Below are 20,309 nucleotides of genomic sequence, written 5' to 3'. Positions count from 1 at the left end.
TTTTTTTTTTTAATAGAGTAGCTTCTCATTTTCACCACGTCAACTGAAACATCCTGTGCATCAAACTAGCACATGAAGTATTTCTAATTCTGCTTTGTTGCAGTCAGTAAAGTCTCCCTGTCAGCAGTAGAATGAACGCTGCACTTCTGTTTTTCATGTATCCCCTGTTGTGCTTCTATTACTGTATCTTGTGCTTGACTGGCCAGGTGAGGCTGATACAGCCAGTCATGCAGATGACAGCTGGAACAGTGTGTTGTTCTTGATGCTTCAGTACCTGCATGTTAGATCAATTGTTTGATTGCTGTAGAAGCTGAAAGCAACCTGTGGCTTTGTTCTAACCTGTATGATTAGTTCTGTGATACTGTGATAAGGACAACAGGAGGGCACTTTACCTAGTCATTGGCGACAGCTTTCAGTACAGAAATGAATCTACAGAGCTGTCCCATGTGGTTTAGTCGCCAGTGGATTTTCTGTTGGGCTTTCTGAGCTGGGATTTGATTTATTTTGAGTTAGAGGACAAATTACATCCTACTTTTTATGTAAACTATATGTGGCGTACAGTTCTGACTGAAATTATTGGTGCCCATGAATTTTAAGTGCAGAATTTAGGATATCTTTAGAAATAAATGCAAATTAACCAATTTTTCATAATCAGAATATTTAATAAAATCTCCAAACTTATTGAACAACAACAACAACAACAACAACAACAACAAATACTTTCATATATTGAAATAAAAAATAGACGTAAAATCTTCGCTTGACACAATTATTGGCACCCTTTGATGAATTTGAATTTGTTCCTTAAACAAAATGGAAACAAATAAGACTCACCTGTGCCTAATTTTCAGTGTTCACATGACCTGAATTAACCAATGAATGATGGTTTTACTGCATTAAAAGAGGCGGATTGTTTCCAGCTTCTTTTTCACAATGGCAAAGACAGGAGAGCTGTCTGAGAGCATCAGAAAGGCTGTTATCAAAAAACATAACAATTCCAAAGGCTACAAAGCAGTTGGCAAGATCTTGAAATTTCTGTTTCAACAGTTTGTGATGTCATCAAGAAGTTTGACAGTCATAAAACCACGAAGGCGCTTCCTGGACGTGTCGCTAAGAAGAAACTCAAAGAGAGAAGTCTGCGAAGGTTGATCCGGATTGTGGCAAAAACACCACACAAGACATCTAAAGAGCTTCAGGCTGACCTGGAGCAATCTGGAGTGGCCGCTCACTAAACCAAGTAGGGCTCCATGGGCTAAGGCCAAGGAGGACACCACTCCAGAAAGAAAGGCCAAAAAAAGGCAAAACTATGCTTTCATAGATAAGCAACAGTGTTTTTGGGATAACGTTCTGTGGACAGATGAAACCAAAGTAGAGCTCTTTGGGAATGCAGTGCATCAGTTTTGTTTACAGGTGATGAGATGAAGTCCATGAGGAAAAGAAGACCCTACCTACAGTAAAACATGTCGCAGGTTCTATCATGCTGAGGGGCTGCTTTGCTGCATCTGGTACTGGAGGCACTGAATGAATCAAAGGAATAATGATATCAGATTACCAAGGCATTTTAGAGCGAAATGTGTTATCCAGCGTCAGAAAACTAGGTGTGCAGTGAAGGTCTTGGGTCTTTCAAGGGACAACGACCCAAAGGATACATCCATCCCACAAAGGAATGGTTGAAAGGGAAAAGATGGACTGTTTCAAACCGGCCGGCAATGAGTCCTGGCCAACTGAAAAAATTGAAATACCTTTGGAGAGAGCTGAAATCTGCCATTGCAAAGAAGACTCCTGCAAACCTAAAAGAGCTTGAACGCATAGCAGTGAAAGAGACGACCAACAGACAGGTGCAAGAAGCTTCTAGATGGCTTGAAAAACGGTTAGAGGCTGACATTGTTTCCAAAGTTGCTCCAACCAAATATTAAAGAAGGGTGCCAACAACTGTGTCTGGGTTACATGTTGTACTTGTATTATTTCACTGTTATGCAAGATTTGTTTTTTTTTTTAAGTTTCTCTTGTTCAGTAACCTTGGACATTAAAATATTTTGACGATACAGAATTGGGTCATTTGCATTTATGTCTGAAGATATTCTATATTCTGTACTTAAAATTCAGCTGTGTCAATTATATCAACCAGGAATGTATCTGAGCGAATTTTGCATCTTCAAAACACTGTATGTTCATTTAAAAAAAGATCCAGTGTACGACTGACCTTGGATCTATAGTCAGTGGTACTTTTTTAGTCGCAAATGTCTCACTTTCAAACAAAATTCACCCACGCACATAATCAGCGCTATTAATGTAACCGATTCAAATCTCTCTTTTTATTTTATGCTGCTGTTGAATTAAACAGATAATTTCCTTATTCCTGTTCATCTCACAGAGGTCTTTCATGTCTTGATTTTCCTGCTATCTTTATGTAACAGTTTTAGAGCATAAAAACATGTTGGTGAAAAACAAAGTGCCCACCCAAAGCAAGAATGCAAATTTACTAATGAAGACTTTTTATAAATAAACTCAAGGGAAAATTGTTTCTCCTTTTCCTGCCTTTTGTCATCACATTAGAAAACTCCTGCATGACAAACACGATATGAAATCAAAGAGAGTGCAGTTGGCAACGTGACAGGTAAAATAAGCAAATGGAAAGGAGAGTGCATCTGTCAGCTCTTCCTTTTTTGTGTCAGGGGACTCACATATTGCACACTCTTATTTATTAATGCCCTTCACCCTCATAAAAGTAATGACAGGTTTATATTTTCTGCTTTTAGATGTTCCACACCATTCGCTTTCCACTAATGCACAGTGCTGTGTGGTTCATGGTGTTTGATACACAGTCGTTTTATAGATGGGATAACTGACTGCTTGTCAGAAACATAACTTTTTGCCAGTTTAAATTAAACAGTGGTTCAGTTTAGGTAAATATTTTAGTTTTAATACAACTGTTAGACTTCATATACAAGAGTCATGTATGTGATTCTTACATAACTGCTTACAGCAATGTGGCACAGAGATCAAACTATTTCTAAACAAAATCAGTGTAGCTTTTTTTTTTCCCTTTCTTGGATTACATTTATGTGTTCATGTGCTATTGTTGTCAAGTTTGGTTTATAGATTTCTCCAATTAATGACAGTATAAATGTCCCTTTTTTAAAAGCAGCCAGTTATAGAGTTTGTAATTATAATAACTTTGGAACCCCTTGAATCCTTTATGGTGTTTAACTTCAGCTGTTACAAGAAGGAACCCTATCTACTGTATCTAATTGTATTAGTGATAATATTGAGTCTTATTTAGATGTAACTACCAATGGTGGTGGCTTTGATGTGAACACAGCATTGTCACTGAGCATTAACCATGTGGTGCGAACTAGCTAATATGAACACAGTGTCATGGTATGACAGTATGAATTTTTGGACAAACTCATTCAAGTTATTTCTGCCAGCTAAATTCTGGTCATTTGGTCAGTGACGCTCAGTCGACTGGTTTTTGTCTCGCACAACTTTACAACTGTGATGGCTTCAGAAGATGAGGGAATTTTACTCCAGAAATGAGCTACAGCAACTTTTGTTATTTGTCATAAAACACGTAAGGGAATGTATTAGGTTATGTCTATGCTACCAAAAGGGTTTCCTCTTCGCCAAAAAAATATAGCTGATGCTAATGCTCATGGATGGCCTTAACACAAATAGGGAATATAACATTTGTGCACCAAGTAAAAATGAAATCAGATTATATAGTCTCTAATTATTATCAACATAAATGTCACAATATACTGTATAGTTACAGGTTTCATGTTTTATTACCCAGTCCCAATCCCAGTCATTTAATGCAAATTTTCCATATCAAATGTTTTGAATTTGCCGAAATAATAAAATGAAACTGATATGAGTGTCTCATGTCTGGACATAAAGCAGATGTTTTAAGGGTAGAACAAAACAGTTTCCCCCTTCTTTTCCTTTTCCAGCTCTGTGCAGGTTCTGTTGCATATTGGCATTTATCAGTCAGGGATTGATGAATATGATTGTGGAGCAGAGTGCTTTGCCTCAGAGACGTATTGATTGGCTGAAGGATTGGGCCTTATGCCAGTTCTCATTAGTGGCCTCTGTCCTTTCACGTTTCTTTGTCTCTCATCTCTCCTTCCTGCTGATGTGGGTGACTGGTGATTCTAACTGATGACAGTGCTAAGTGCTTTAATAGATATGTATTGATCACAGGTGTTGGGAGCCGTGTACACAGCTACGTGCATCTCCTATGTGTGTGTTACACTTCACGACCCTTACACTCGCTTGCTTCCATTGACGGCATATGAAGAGCTGGTTTGTACTGTGTACAAGGTGACCCTGGTGGTTAGACAGACCATTTTACAACCACAAAATCAGAGGTTCAGTGGTAACCCCCCCCCTCTTTGTCAAAGTGTCCTTGAGCAACACATTGACCTCTTAGCTGCCCAGAGCTGCGGTGCTGATATGTATGCACTCATGTATGTTTGACAGAAAGGACGTTTGAAGAAACAAGTCATCATAATATAAATGCATGTGGTTGTTTTTAAGCCCAGTGAGTGCTCTAAATAACAAATTATTAATGACTTAATCTCTTCATAAAAACAGTTCTAAAAACACATATTTATTTCCATTTTTTTTTACTATTCTTACGTGTCATACTATTTATTACATTCCTTTTTTTCCAAACAAAGGATCATCAAACGATGCCAAACGAACATGAATACATACAAGCATACAACTATGTGCCTGCATAACTAAAGGCAGCAACTAACAGTAGTTCATCTTACGTATTAAAGACGGGGAAGAAGCTATTTTGTAACCTGAGGTTCAAAATTAATTCTTGACCTTGGAAACAGCAATTGAGAAATCTCACCACAAGGTCCATTTAGTAGCTATTCTATCTATTCTAGGAGTAGGCCAAGTTGTTGTGGAATTTTAGATGCTCGAATTAACCCTTTTTTTGAGTGCTTTAATGCCTCCTGTCCGTGTTGGCTGAAAAGTTGAGTCTTCAAAATTCTTTTGTGGATTTTAGAAACAGCAGCCGACAATATAATCTCGGTTTCAAAACAGTTAAATTTTTTAACCTTTGAATACATCTTCCAGCGTTATTTTACATTTAAATAAACCAAGTTCCACCTTTTTTCAATAATATCTGTATGTCTTGTTTTGAAGACGTATTCTGGGTAACTGATCATGATCATCACAAATTGAAGTGACAAACATCTTGTGTTTCCTGTGGATGACTGATGATAAAAGTCCCCCTGTGTTCCCCCCAGTTGAAAGCTTTTAATGTGAGCCAGCAGCAGCAAGATCATCCGTTTGTATTATCAGTAACTTAATGTAGCTGTGATACAGGGTAAAGAGAGAGAACAACTAACAGTGAGGCTGATATTAGTGAGATAAAATTGCGCTGGATTACAAGCATAAAGTTTCCTCTCTGGAACCCTTAGGTAGGCAATCTAAATCCCGTGTGGAGATGGCAGTCTCTGCCTCTACCAATATAACTACTAAACAGAGAGATAATTGCTGAATGTAAATACAGTACATTGGATAGCTTTTGGGAAGAAAAATGCCATAAATAGTTTTTTTTTTAAAGTAATTTGATTTGATTGAAATTTTCATCATTCTAACTTTACCATTGTCTCTCATACCCAGTATAAAGTAGTCAGACAGTTCATGGTTGTTTTCTCATAAGGATCGTTACCAGCTCAGACTGACCAACGCGCCCTGGTCTCTGAACTCACATCCTGTCCACACTGCATGGTGGTTCTGGGTCCAGCCTCAGAGTCAGTGACCTTGGCCAGCAGCTCCAGTTTTAATCAGCAGTTCACTCCGCATGGGCAGCGCCAACCTGCAGCTTCCCGCACCTTAATGAGTTGAGAGTCCCAGGCCAGACCCAGCCACAGCTCGTGCTGTAGCTCTCTCTTCCTCGTTTTCGCACAGCAGCAGAGAGGGCGTACAAACAGCAGAACTACACCCAGTGATGCACATCACTGTACAACACTAGCAGACAAGATTGAGGAGGTTCTAAAGGCTATGAGTGTGACATCTGTCCCTTGACACTTTCTTTTTTGACAGCTAATTCAGTTATATTGTAGGGGTAATAGAAAAATATTATCTGATTCGACTGCAGTCCTGATTTGTAGGGCTGGCCTGTTAGACTTAGTGAGCAGTTTCTAGACACTGACGGCAAACACGTGTTATTTGTTTTCCCTTATCATCAGGTGATTTCCAATAATTGTCTTTGTCCGTCTCACCTCTTGTGATAACCTATTGTCCTCGCACATCTATCTCTTAAACAAAGTTTGAATATTCTATCCATGTTATTCCAACTTTTAAAATTAACTTTGACTGGGGGGGCGTGCTAGTGTCTTAAAGATAATCACATCAAGGGCATGGTGCCTGACCTGTTTTTGCATCAGTAAGTTTCTGCTCAGTGAAAAAGCACTCAATCGGCAATTGTTGTCTTGCCTTTTGTAGGAATGTAAATAGCACCTTATTGATTGGAAGCAAAATGTTTTTAATGTTGTAGATGAGATTTCTGGATTGCTAGCTAATGGGAAGATAGAAGCTCGCTGCAATCTATTTTCAGGTCAAGTTCCAAATTGAAAATCTTTGCAGGCATAATTAAGGGGTTATCTGAAAGGAATGTCAAAACTTTTCAATGCCTTTTAAATTTTTTTCCCACCTCCCATTCAATCCTGATTGTTACGTGTAAATACACAAACATGCTGAGAATGGTGATGAGTCTATGCAGAAAGTAAAGAGTATAAAATGGAGAGCAGTATTGATGTTTGATCCAACTTAATGCCTGTGGTTGAGGTTGTGAAGCCAGTGTCCTTGTAATTGATATTGTAATGTTCTTTATTGTATATAAGCAGTTTAGTGATGTTAATCAAGTCATTTATAAGAGCTTTGTTTGTTTTTTTAATGTTATGTAACTTCATTAGCTGTATCCCAATAGAGAAGTGCTCTGTACATCCTCTGGTTGGGGTGCAGGATCAGTGGATCAACTGTGTTGCTGGAAATGGACAGATGGAGCTACACTGGGGTTCATAGCTCGGGTCCTCCACCTGGGGGATGACCTGGATTTCAAGTAGCCATTGTGTTTGGATGTTTTATACAAGACTGTCCTGAGAAATAGCAGGCCTTTCGTTATACCAAAGGAGACATGGAGGCTCACTGCTGAAACTGCTGAAACTTGTTCGACTTTGTGTAGCTCTAGATTTATATACTGAATTAAAGTTTTACCACCTGCTTTGCAATACACAAAACAAGAATCTCTCTTCCTCAGTGATGCATATGTATTGAACATTTTCTCAGCACTGTATGTTCCATACTTTATGAACAGCTTCCTTGAATCTGCATAATATATGACTGGTTGGGAAGAAAGACTCCTGTATATTGAAAACTCCAAACGAGATAATTTTAGATTCTTATTAATAATGAGCGGTACAGTAGATCTATTTACTGTGAGGTTGATACCACACCTCGTTCAGCCTTTGCAGTTTGTTTAAAGGAATAATGTGACATTTTGGGAAATATGCTTACTCTCTTTCTTCACGAGAATTAGATGAGAGCATCAATGTCACGATTATCTGTATGAAGCTGAAGCTAGCAGACGGTTATCTTAGTTTTGCACTCGACTCGAGACAAAGGGCAACAGTTAGCCTGGCTCTGTCCAAAGGTTAAAAAACCTGCGTACCATCACCTCTAAAAGCCGTCGTTTTTACAATTCTGTTTTTGAACTGAAGTACTTAAGTGGAATTTCAATAAATTGCATGAAAAGACCAAAACCAACAATGACTTGACAATGACCAATGTTGCCCAAAAACTATTGAAAACACATCAATGAGCCATGTGACACGTTCCCTTAATCTCACGACCATGGGCAGTTTAGTTTATTCTGAGTCAATCAATCCCACATACACTGTTCTGGTGCTGTAAATATTCACTAGTGTGTATCTTTGGCAGAAAATAGTCCCCCAACACATGCACTCTTTACTCCTGTTTGAGTAGTGTTTGCTAAAACCGCAGGTCGCTGCTGTCTTGGGACATTACTTATCCTTTTTAAAAATGAAGCTACATGTTTGTGACCAGTTTTAAATATTTACATCTTCATTAGAAAGGAATGGGCTTGAGGCCAAGTGCCTTAAATCTGTGTACATGAAAGAAATGCACAAACCACAGAGTTCTGTTATTTGTTGCTTAAATGCTTTGGTGAAAAACTGCAAGAAAAGCGGAATGACTGTTGCAGAGTGCCGTCACATGCGTTCTAACCATTGTGTATGTTTGTGCTTCCAGTTCATGTGAAAGCAGGAACCTGTGAGGTAATTGCTGCACACCGATGCTGCAACAAGAACAAGATCGAAGAGAGATCCCAGACCGTCAAATGCTCCTGCTTTCCTGGACAGGTGGCGGGAACAACAAGAGCGGCTCCATCTTGTGTAGACGGTATGCCAGGCTTCTCATTACAGTTTTGGTAATGATTTGAGACCGACTTCTGATTAGGGTAGAAATGTGGTACGCGGCAAAACTGTCACACCTGTCACTGTGCCTCTGGTGCTTATTTCAGTGATTATTCAGGTATGAGAGGTTTATTGTACGAAAGAAAGAAAAAAGTACAGTGTTGGGATTTTCATTATCCCGCCGTTGTGTGTCCTGAAGGCTTTATAATCTTCAAAATCAAACCGCTCGCCAGTTTATTCATCCTTTGTCTGTTTTTGAGACTGTATCAAGCCTTGTGTTCAGCAGAGCAGACAGAAGGCCAGGTCATTTAATATCATGTCAAAAGTGGCCTCAGCTACAGGTGAATTGATCCCTATCTCCTCCTTTCCCTGTAATGGCTCTGACAGGAGCTTTCTCAACTATGACAGTTCTTTTTTTACTTTAGAAATGAAGCTGTTTCTACCCTGTAGGTCTCCTCGGAGCAGCCTTAGACCTTGATGCGGCAACCACTGCCGCACGCTATATTACCCCTCCTACATACAAACATCCACCCTCCCCACACTGAACGCACCTGCTCACAACACTGACCAGCTTGACACTGACCCAGGCCCTGTAATTCAGACCTGAAAACGCACTGGGGCAGGTCCGACAGGTCTCTACTGTCAGCCACAGATCAAAAGACACTCTTTTCAATCACCGTGAAGTACAGGAACTGGAAACTGAAGGCATTTGTTGTTGCTTGGCAGAACCATGCTTTCAAATTCAAATAGCATGTTGTTAATTTTATTTTTTTTTTCCTCACAGCATCCATAGTTGCACAGAAGTGGTGGTGCCAGATGCATCCCTGCATGGATGGGGAAGAGTGTAAGGTGCTGCCTGATCTCAAAGGATGGAGCTGCAGTACAGGAAACAAAGTTAAGACAACCAAGGTGGGTTTAATTCACAAAATATTTGTGGGCAGACAGTAGGTATTCTTAAATTTTCATTCGTAAAAGTCATAGATTCCAAAGATTTTTAAGAGCAAACAAATAGCTGCAGAATTCATGGTCTTGGATACCAAATGTAACAAAACAGGACCATAGAATAATGGAAGAGGGCTGGATAAGTGTTTGAAAAAAAAAAAAGAAACAAGAGCTACAGAGAGCACCTGAGAAGATTTTTTAAAATCAATTTCAGATGAGAGCAGGGTAGAGTAGGCAGAGTAGGAGCCATCTGGAGAGGAAAATGTGACTCACAGGGGAGAGCCAGTGAAGTGTTTCTTGCAGCAATTGCCTTACAGCAGTAGAGAGAGGTGAGCTGGGTGCAACTATCTGTTTGGTTACATCTCACATTTTGTGGTGAAAGTGTAACTAAAGTCAATTTATTGTATTTTTCTTAAGTTGCTAATTTGGTGGAGCCAAGTAGGGGCAGGTAGTCTGCAATCTAGGAGCCCATCAGCTTATTGTGTACAGTTGTGGAGGGAACGGGCAACAGGATACAGCAGGATGTTTTGTTGAAGCTGCTCCCAAACCAAAATCAAGACATCCACTCCCATGCATTCCTGTTAAAGACAAATAATTCTTCACACAATGGGCAAGTACCAGTATACTTCTAAGGTGTTTTAGGAAATTTTCAAACCTACGTTGTTTAGTCTGATTGAATGAGACTACAGTTTGATTTCCCCCTTTGTACGATTCGTTTTGGCAGATCTGAACACAGTACTCATACTCGTGTGCAGACCAAAATGAATTCTGGAGTGGTTAATTTGTTCTGAGAACGTGATTCGAACTCGTTCTGACCCGACTACAGAGCATACTCTGCAAGTTTGAGCTAAATGGCTCCTGTAGGGTTGGGGAAGAGTAAGATCAAGAGTTACCAGCAGCAAGCCGGAGACTGAATCAAAGTCTGGCACTGACTAACAACAAAGTATGTCCCTTTGATATTTACACAGATCTGACCTTCCTCTGTGTTTTGTTTGAAGATTTATTTGGCTTTGACAGTAATGTATGGGAGTGGACGTCTTGAGTTTGTTTTACTTTCTCGCTCCTCAGACACATCTAACCGATGAGCCATGTTCTCACATGGAGTTAAGCAAAGCATTTTGGTTTGCTTGAATTTTTTCTTTTTCTTTTTGTGTGTCTATGCATGAAAAGAAACCAAACCAAGGGGTTTACCAACTCATCCACTGATTTGGATCAGAGCAAACAAACTATAGGTTTTTAGATGCCCTTCGAGCGCCGTCTCACTTTCACCTGTTTGGTTCAGTTTACAAAAAATCTGGTGTGTTTTCCTGCTTAGTTCAGTTCATTTAGTTAGATGCAAATGCAATCAGTTGAACTCTGGAGTGGACAAAATAACTGGACCAAGGCCATCGGAAAAGGGGGATCTCTTTCCACTTCCAAGTGGTCTCTTGAGAGAAATTCTACATTCGATGACTTGTCAGAAATCCTGCAGGAATTCAAAACTAATAAAAGCAAGACAATTAAAAAAAAGACTTTTGTGGATGACCTGAGACAAATATATTCATGTCTCCATGTAGTGTCAGTTTATTGTACATTTAGCTGAAGTTGTCAATGTTCTTGTATTAACATATTTTCCTTCACGACATTATGACATTAATGAAGATTATTTTGTCAAACTTCTAGTAGTAGACTGGCAAACAATGTCATTTTTAGGGCAATTAAGTAGCATTTTCATGTATTTCTTTGAAAAGTAATAAGCACTTAAAAATATACTGTAGATTGATGTCTGCTCTATGATGCCAGGGTTCTCATCACAAGCTCTGATAAGAGTGTGTTTTAAAACAGAACCTGACTACAAAACAGAATATTTCCTTGGTGTCAAAATCATTCATGAATATACATGATGTGCGACACTAACATATACAACAAGACCTCTGTCTTGTTTCTTCATAGACCTACCTTATAATTTCACAAAAATCTGATTTACAGGGTTGAAAAATCAAATGTCATAGTTATCCTCTTGAAGATTATAAGATCAGAAGTTAACTTTCTGGTGAGAACAACAACAAAAAAATACAGATATAAATAGATCAAATAAAAATAAATAGCTCGCAATTTTCACTTGGTAGTTTAGATGAGAAAAGAAATTTGGATGCACAAAGCACATGGCAACTTTGCAAATGGAAAATCAATCATCACTTCTGTTATAAACACTGTTACTGTACACCACTCGTCTTCATTGGTACAAATTGCAACACCCATCCTCTGGGGAATCACAAAACATTGTTGGTGACTGAGCAGAAATCCAGATCACACGTATCCATCTCATACTCGTGGTTTTATCATTAAGGGTAGGAGAGAGTGGGCTTGAGTCGCGTCTTGCCTTTGAAAAAGTCAGCGCAGGCTTGCATTAGGCTTCAGAAGTGCTAGCGAGAAGCAAAACAAAAGCAAGCAAAGGCAGTAAAAACACAAACAAAACAACAAAAAAAAATCCCTCAATTGTCGAGTGGGACGGGCTGAGACAGGGCAGGAGGGCTCAAGCTGTAGCACTTCCAGCGATTGATAGAGGTTATCTGGACGTGTTTTTTAGGTTTCAGGGTGTGGCAGACCTGAAGTGGATGGTAGGTGTGTGTGTGTGGGGGGGGGGGCAGAGAGAGCCTTCAGCCATCCATCACGGCCCAGTGTTTGACTAACCAAACGCCTGTAGTTGAGCTGCCTCTTCCATTATTCATGGCTACAGGAGGCCTGGACAAAGCAGAGCTTTTTATTTTAGCTGGGTTAATAATTCATACCCTCTCATCAGCCACAGGAAAGCAGAAACACAGGCAGAGACAAGCAAGGGTCCAGGTGGCTAGTAGAACCCGTCAGAGCCCCGACTCTTTCTCGATTTGGAAGTCAGTGGGGGTCGCTCTGTGCTCGTGTCCTTGCTGCCTCCCACAGAGAGCCCGCAAGGGACAGCATTTGTATGCTAGTGGCATGCCAGCCATTAGGAATTATGGACAGGGTGACAACATTTTCCAAATTGAGCCCCTCATCCACACCCACTCCAGCACCACCAACAGCCACGCACCCTTAGCTCTAATAGGTGGGGTTTTAGAAGTACCAAGGTCATAAACTAAACTTAATTTGAATTTTCTTTTCATTTCTGTTTTTATTTCTTTTAAAAAAATGTTTTTATTTTATCGTACATCACTGGAATTAGTTTTATCCGTTCAATCATAAAATCTAATGATTTTATGATTCATTGGTTTTAATTTGGTCCCTTTTATGAAGCAGTTGGTACCTTGGGTTTTGAAAAGTGCGCTGGAAATGAAAATTTCTGACAGAGGTGTAAATAAGCAACTGTTGGCTAACACGGTTGCCACAACAATTTTATGTCGCCATAATATGCCGCCAATTACGCAAAAAATAAGTAAGTGAATAGATAATAATCTCTTAATACTGCTTTAAGTCTGACGTGAGTCCAAGTCCAAAGTCTACAGCTCTGCAAAATGCTGTAGTTATGTTGTATATACAGTATTTTTTAATGTTAGTAGTAAAAATGGACTTCACTTTATATCATCTCAAAATTGATACTTAATATGGTATCAATTGGTGCAAACAAACTCCTCAGCTTCAGTACATGTTTCATACAGTGCTATACATGTAAATAATTTCTTCCTTGATGTTCAGCGGTGGCATTGTTGATTTAAAAAAAAAAAAAAAAAAAATGATGGTGCCGTTTCACCTCGTGATAAAAATCACGTCAATAAATCAGATGTCTTAACACCCTGAAGGCCCCTTCTTGGACTACTCCAGTTGTCCTCTCTTTCTCTACATGTCCAGGAGCAGCTAGTTTTATAGTCCTGCTGGTAATGTCAGGAATTATAACCCCAGCAGCTCCTGCTTTTCACTTCCTATCAATCAGAGGGCAGATGGCGTTTGTGGAGAATTTGTTGAAGGTTGGTGATGATAGCTGTCTGAGGCGGATTTGTTTTCAAGACATAATTTACTCTACGATATATAGTATGTATAAAAGATAGTATTCTAGTCGTATTATACTTCATGCTCACTAGCAGCTTGATATTCATTCACTGAACTGCACTATTGTGTGTGTTTATGTCTCCCCTTTTTCTTCCCAGTTCGGTATGGTTAATTCCCTTGCACTGGGATCCTCACTACAGAACACATGGATACTCATATTATCCTCGTAGATCCAAACCCAATACAGCAACCCTGTCTCTAAGGAATCCGGTTTCAATACAGCTAGTTCGCAACAGCAAGTACTGTATGTTTTGAAGGTAGCGTAATTGTGACCGGATTTCATTTTGCATTAACATAATGAGGGAATGTTGTTAATTTACATATTTTTCAATTCACAAATACGTTGATATCAGTGATATGCTCACTGAAAACATGTTTGTTTTCCGCTAAAATATCCAATCCTGCAGTACAATATCCACTTGTAGTGACTACAGCATTGTTAAACTTTCTTATTTTTGACCTTTCAAACAGCTGTTGACGAAACAATCTCAGTCTCATGTCTTTGTCCATTAAGTATCTGATTTGGAGGTTTTGACCAGTAGATTGATTTTGCTTAATTTCTATGTAACATTAGACGTTCAAAACAACTGTAAGACTTTTCATCCATGTTGAGTTAAAATCTGAAGCACATTCTTGACCTTGGAAATAGCAGTTGACAAAAGTCTCACCTCAATGTCCATTTGCCACGAAATGGACCTTGAGGTGAGATGTTTTTCTCAACTGAAAATGATTTTATATATTTTTATATATTTTAATAAAATGTCCAAGGTTACTGAAGAAGAACGAACAACAAAAAAAGTACTTTCATATAGTGAAATAAAAAATACGGACATAAAATGTTCGCTTGACACAATTATTCGCACCCTTTTGATGAATTTAAATGAGTTCCTTAAACAAAATAAAAAACAAATAAGACTCATCTGTGCTTAATTTTCAGTGTTCAGATGACCTGAATTAACCAATGAATGATGGTTTTACTGCATTAAAAGAGGCTGATTGTTTCCAGTTTCTTTTTCACAATGGCAAAGACAGGAGAGCTGTCTGAGAGCATCAGAAACATACGTTATAAAACTGTGAAGACATGGTGCTAAGAAGAAACTCAATGAGAGAAGTCTGAGAAGGTTGATGCGGATTGTGGAAAAAAACACCACGCAAGACATCTAAAGAGCTTCAGGCTGACCTGGAGCAATCTGGAATGGTGCTTTCAGCCCATGCCACCCGCCACTCAATAAACCAAGTAGGGCTCCGTGGGCGAAGACCAAAGAGGCCACCACTATTGAAAGAAAGGCACAAAAGGGCAAGACTAGTGTTTGCAAAAACCTTCATAGATAAGCCACAGTCTTTCTGGGATAATGTTCTATGGACAGATGAAACCAAAGTAAAGTGCATCAGTTTTGTTTATAGGCGATGAAATGAAGCCCTAAAGGAAAAGCCCTACCTAAAGTAAAACATGGTGCAGGTTCTATCATGCTGTGGGGCTGCTTTTGCTGCCTCAGGTACTGGAGGCATTGAATATATCAAAGAAATGATGAAATCAGAACATTACCCAGGCATTTTAGGGCGAAATGTTTTACCCAATGTCAGAAAACAAGGTTTGAGGCAAAGGTCTTGGGTCTTTTAGCTTGACAACAACACAAAGCACACATCCAGCAGCACAACAGAATGGTTGAAAAGGAAAAGATGAACTGTTTTAAACTGGCCAGCAATGAATCATGACCTAAATCCAATTGAAAACCTTTGGAGAGAGCTGAAATCTGCCATTGCAAAAAGGAATCCTGCAAACTTAAAAAGACCTTGAACACACTACCAGCAGACAGGTGCACAAAGCTTCTGGATGGCTACAAAAAACGTTTAGAGGCTGGGGTACATTTTGTGTTTGTATTATTTCACTGTTATCCAAGTTTTGTTATTTAATTTTGTTTTATTCAGTAACCTGTGACATTTTAATAAAAATATTTTGATTATACAAAATTGGTTAATTCGGATTTATTTCTGAAGATATTCTAAATTCTATACTTAAAATTCAGGGGTGCCAATAATTTCAATCCGGACTGTATGTTACGTATCGTAACATTAAAAGAAGAAAAAAGAGAGTGGCCAATACAGGACCATGATGGACTGTTTAAATTTGCTCTGTTCTTTCATTAATAATAGAATTATCAAAAAATTTAAGTGCTGCCTCCAATGCAAATGTGTCTGTTTATTAAAACATACTGTATGGTCCTGTATGTCTGTATTTTTTATTTCACTATATGAAAGTACTTTTTTTGTTGTTGGTTGTTCTTCAGTAACCTTGGGAATTTTTAAAAAATATTTTGATTATACAAAATTGATTAATTTGGATTTATTTGTGAAGATATTCTAAATTCTGTACTTAAAATTCAGGGGTGCCAATCATTTCAACCAGGACCGCAACCATAGAGAGATAACCACAACCACCTACCCCAGTCTGGACAACTGTCACTCAAGTACTGTCATGTACTAAACTAGAAAGTGTGACAAGGTCATACATACTTACACATGCCTAACCCTAACTCTCAACACAATATTAAAAGTAATAATAAAATAGTAGATATGAAGGATCTGAATTCATTTAAAGGAACCAAGTAAGAGCAGGTTCGCTTACTTTTTTTTGTGAAAACTGACTAACCTGTTGTTTAAAGTTGCCATAACAACATTTACAAGATTCCCATGTACAGAATAAAAAGGTGATAGTGAGTTGTACAAAATCACAAATCATCACGAATGGTTTAAAACAAAGTGAAACTGAACCAGGCTGTTGTGTCAGGTTATATTTCTAGGCCACATATTGTCAGTCCAAAGCAGTGTGTGAATAAAAATGATTTTAAGAGTTAAAAGCCTGAAAGAGGAGATGTGGCATTTAGTTGATGGATATCATGTTTGTTTTTTGAAGCCCATTAAGAAATTGCTGGGGACTGACATTGACCATTCAGTGGTGATTTTAATGCAACATTGAAAACTGCAGTAGTATCTACTGTACTTCAAGGAATGTCTAAAAGAGGCAAGATCCATGCAATAAAAACTGTGAATATTCAGAGGTGTTTAATATTTTTATAGCTTTATTAATGAGTATGGGATTCATGCATGTGCACATGCACACTCACCTGTGCTTCAGTAGCTATCCATCAAAGGCAGGGTCTTAGTTTGTTTGTGAAAGGGACTTTGAACCAACAGCTGACCAGTCAAGTGTGGTCTTTCATCCTGAAGCAATTTAAGAATCGAACCCTCAGGAGCTGCCTTCTGTTCTCCTGATTCCCCTTTGTGTGTTTATCACTGATAACCCTCACAGTGACACCCACAACACCAGGGCATGCTAATTGCTTTGATAAGGTTTCACTGTGCTTCCCTTTTAGTTTCTGTTGCCATTCTTTTTTGTGTTTTGTTTTGTATCCCTTCCATATGTCTCTTATGAGGTGAAATTCCTCTTCCAAGCTGCCCCTGCACTGAAAATGTGTCACTTATTATGTGTTGTTATTATGTTTTTATTTATTTTTTTATAATGAGAAAGAAAACTGAGCTGGGCACATGTGTAACATACAAATTCTATACATAATTGTCAATACAACAGTAATCTACAACTGTGCTTGTAATTGCATTTATGGGTTGATTTTTGTGCCACTGCAGTTGATCCAAAATGTTGCTGCCACTACATATATGCTGGAGGCCATCACTAAAAACATTTACTTCTGGTAATGTTGTGACCAAACAACATGGCTTAAATTAATTTATGAATGTGCGTCTGTCCACAGCCTGCTGCTGCATCAGTAGCGAAACCAAAACATTTTTACATGCTCTCTCATACCCATGATTACTGAGGACTATCAATAAATGGAAGTGTAAATTAAATTGTGACTCCCCAAGCAGCGTGCACTGTGTCTTCAGCTGCAGCTCCAACAAACAGAAAAATCACACTTCCACTAGATATCATATATGTGTGTGTGTATATATTCATATATGAGTGTATATATACATATATGGGTATATATATATATACACCCATATATATATATATATATATATATATATATATATATATATATATATATGTATGTATAAATACATCAATCAGCAACAACATTAAAACCAGTTACTGGTGAGACCCTGCCAACTGCTAATTGAATGACAGTGTGTGTGTGTGTGTGTGTGTGTGTGTGTGTGTGTGTGTGTGTGTGTGTGTGTGTGTGTGTGTGTGTGTGTTTTTATAGTGCTTCCTACATCAGAGGGCAAGTAAAAAAGTAACGTGTGTTCTACTTTTAAAGGGCAAACCAGCAAGGAACAACCTTCATCTGCCAGCGTACTTTTAGAGTTATACTTAAAGTGAGAGTAGTACAAACTGCATCTTTCAATCCTTTAGATTAATATTAATGAAAATATCTGAGAAAACTTATGCCAGCAGTATGCCATCATGAATAATAATATTCCCACTGTTTGCATGTAAATCATTGAGCATGATGTACATTGCTTTATGTCTGACTTCTAGCTGCTCATTGTCTTCCCACTGTCTTCAAACACCACAGATGTTTGAATTATAAACATGTCAGCGGGAAATATACACATCTTGAACCTGTCACACTTATGTCAGATAGGCTATTACTAGATTTGCAGCACCAAAACAATTCATGAAATAGCCACAATTTGAAGTAGAGCTGAAATAATTGGTCAATTAATCAGACAGTCAGTAGACAAAAACATAACATACATAAGAGTCTATACCCATGCTAATGCCTCTGTGAGGTTGTATTTAGGCACGACAATGATTTGAGGTAAATGCTAACGTCATCATGCTTTCATACGTATAAAGACCATGCTAACTTGCTGATGTTTAGCTGGTACTGTTTAAAATGTTCACCATCATAATTTAGCGCGTTAGCATTCTAACAAGCCCATATATCTGTAAGCAGCTCATTACGACGGGTCGACAAAACACAGGACTTTCACACAGGAGACTGTTTGTTACCCGTGTGAAACCGATATTCCACATTGTTTTTCATCCATGAGCATTTCACAATCTTAACCATGTGTTTATTATCGTAACCATGATGATGAAGGTCCTCCTACGTTAAGGAAATACTTACTGTAACCCAAACCATGATCTTTACCTGAACCTAAATTTTTCTTTCCCCTTCTTTCTAGGTGACACGATAGTCGTCTGTCTCCAGGATAACCTTGTTTGGAACCAGACGTTATTTCTTTGACAAACACCGTAGGACATTTGGATATAATGTGATTTGAGGATTGGTGGAAACCAGGGACCAACAGGGACAATAATCACAGACATTCCACTGAACAAATGGAAGAAAAGGACCAGCGAGCATCATATAAGACTACATATCTAAGAAGATTCCTGACTTTAGATCCAGCATCAACACTAGCTGTCTCTGAACTCTACTGCGCACCAAATGTCTCTTTGTATTATAGTTTTAATCCCATGGACTATAAGACTCTACCATGAAGATAATTATTGACTAAAAGACTGTGGGTTACACAAGGAAAAAAAATCACCCTTAAAACGAAACCATGTGATGTGAAACTTTTGTGTTATTTTCTTGCCACAAACAACCCCAGGACTCCTGTTGCATATCGGTGTTGAAGATGTAGTGCGATCATGAGCATTTTCATTCCTTTTAGCCTTATGGAGCAGATATTTCTTCTGTTTCTTTTTTGTTGATTTGAAACTATCAAGTGTTTGGCTTTCATAAGTTTGTTAGGACGTCGAGTCTTCTTTTCAAAGACAAAAGACGATACCACAACAATAAAACCCTGAAAAAATGTAATGATGTTTGACAACAAGTCACCAAGGGTCAACACAGCTGAGTTCTGCCAAAATGTTTTGATGGTATCTGTTGTATTCAAAGCCTGGTGACAACCATTGATTACAAATGTCAGTATTATCTCAATAAATCTAACTCAATGAATATCAATGTATGGAAAAAAATGGGTTTTTTACAGTCACTGTTACTGCTTTTCGTGGGCCACAGTGCTGGTTAGGCAGGAGATGTTGGGACTTAAAATTAGCAGTTCAAACAAATAATCTGACAAATAAAAGAAGCAGGAGGAGAAAAGCTCACAAGTAATCAAGGTTGTGTTCAAGACGGAATTGAAATGCAAAAATCAGCAAATCCAAAAGTAGGCCATGTTCAAAAATACAAAAAGGAAAATCAAACTGCACTGTTTCTTAAAATGAACAGACTTCACAAAAAGCCATCTGAAATCTTGTCCAGGGAGAGACTGATAATTAGCTCTCCCTCTAAAACAACCCTAATCCGGTTTGATTCATTTCCAGACCTTTATTGTGTGGTTTATTGTGTTAAATTAACACTACCCATCACCAACAAAGCCATACTATTTTTATTTCTTCTTGTTTTTTTGTTGTTGTTTTTTTTTGGTCCAAATGATTTCCCATAAGATTCAACCTGATAGAAACCCCAAAAGCACAGTTAGTGCATGTTATTAAAAGCTTACAGAAAGTAGACCTGAGGGATTTGGGCTAGGTGCTGTGGAGCCGGGGGGTCGGAGAAAATGGACAAAGACAGAAACCAAAGCACAGCAGAGAAGGATTATTTAGCCACAGTGACCATGCTAGCCTTCTCAATCTGTGGGGTTCAAGGGCGAATAAAACGTCCATCCCTTTTGACACATATATTCTGTATACTGTGGTTAGTGTAATTCGCGATATCAACATGCGGCTCCATTCCCCTCTCTGTGGAAGCCAAGCAGGTCAGAGGCAGGCGTTTGTGAGAAGGCAGAGAACTGTGGGAGATATATTTGTTTACCCTATATTTCACCTGCATGTGGCATTTACACCTTTGGGACAGGAAACCACGGTACATACTATGGGGACCTCTTCGCCGATGTGATAATGTGATTTGAGATTTTTGAAATGTA

General features: G+C 38.6%; 1 protein-coding gene across 1 annotated transcript in view; it reads left to right on the top strand.

Moving 5' to 3' along the window:
* Positions 1 to 19,331, top strand: part of tafa3a (TAFA chemokine like family member 3a) — a 102,411-nt gene extending 83,080 nt beyond the window's left edge. The window contains exons 3-5 of the mRNA XM_040158559.1: positions 8,296 to 8,445; positions 9,244 to 9,368; positions 18,558 to 19,331. Coding sequence (XP_040014493.1) covers positions 8,296 to 8,445; positions 9,244 to 9,368; positions 18,558 to 18,569 — 287 coding nt within the window. The 3' untranslated portion in view covers positions 18,570 to 19,331. The remainder of the gene's footprint in view (positions 1 to 8,295; positions 8,446 to 9,243; positions 9,369 to 18,557) is intronic.
* The last annotated feature ends 978 nt before the right edge of the window (positions 19,332 to 20,309 follow it).

The sequence above is a fragment of the Xiphias gladius genome, chromosome 21 (genome assembly GCF_016859285.1).
Source record: "Xiphias gladius isolate SHS-SW01 ecotype Sanya breed wild chromosome 21, ASM1685928v1, whole genome shotgun sequence".
In the NCBI taxonomy this organism is placed as follows: domain Eukaryota; kingdom Metazoa; phylum Chordata; class Actinopteri; order Istiophoriformes; family Xiphiidae; genus Xiphias; species Xiphias gladius.
The sequence above is the reverse complement of the archived record's forward strand: the minus strand, read 5'-3'. Positions and strand labels throughout refer to the sequence as shown.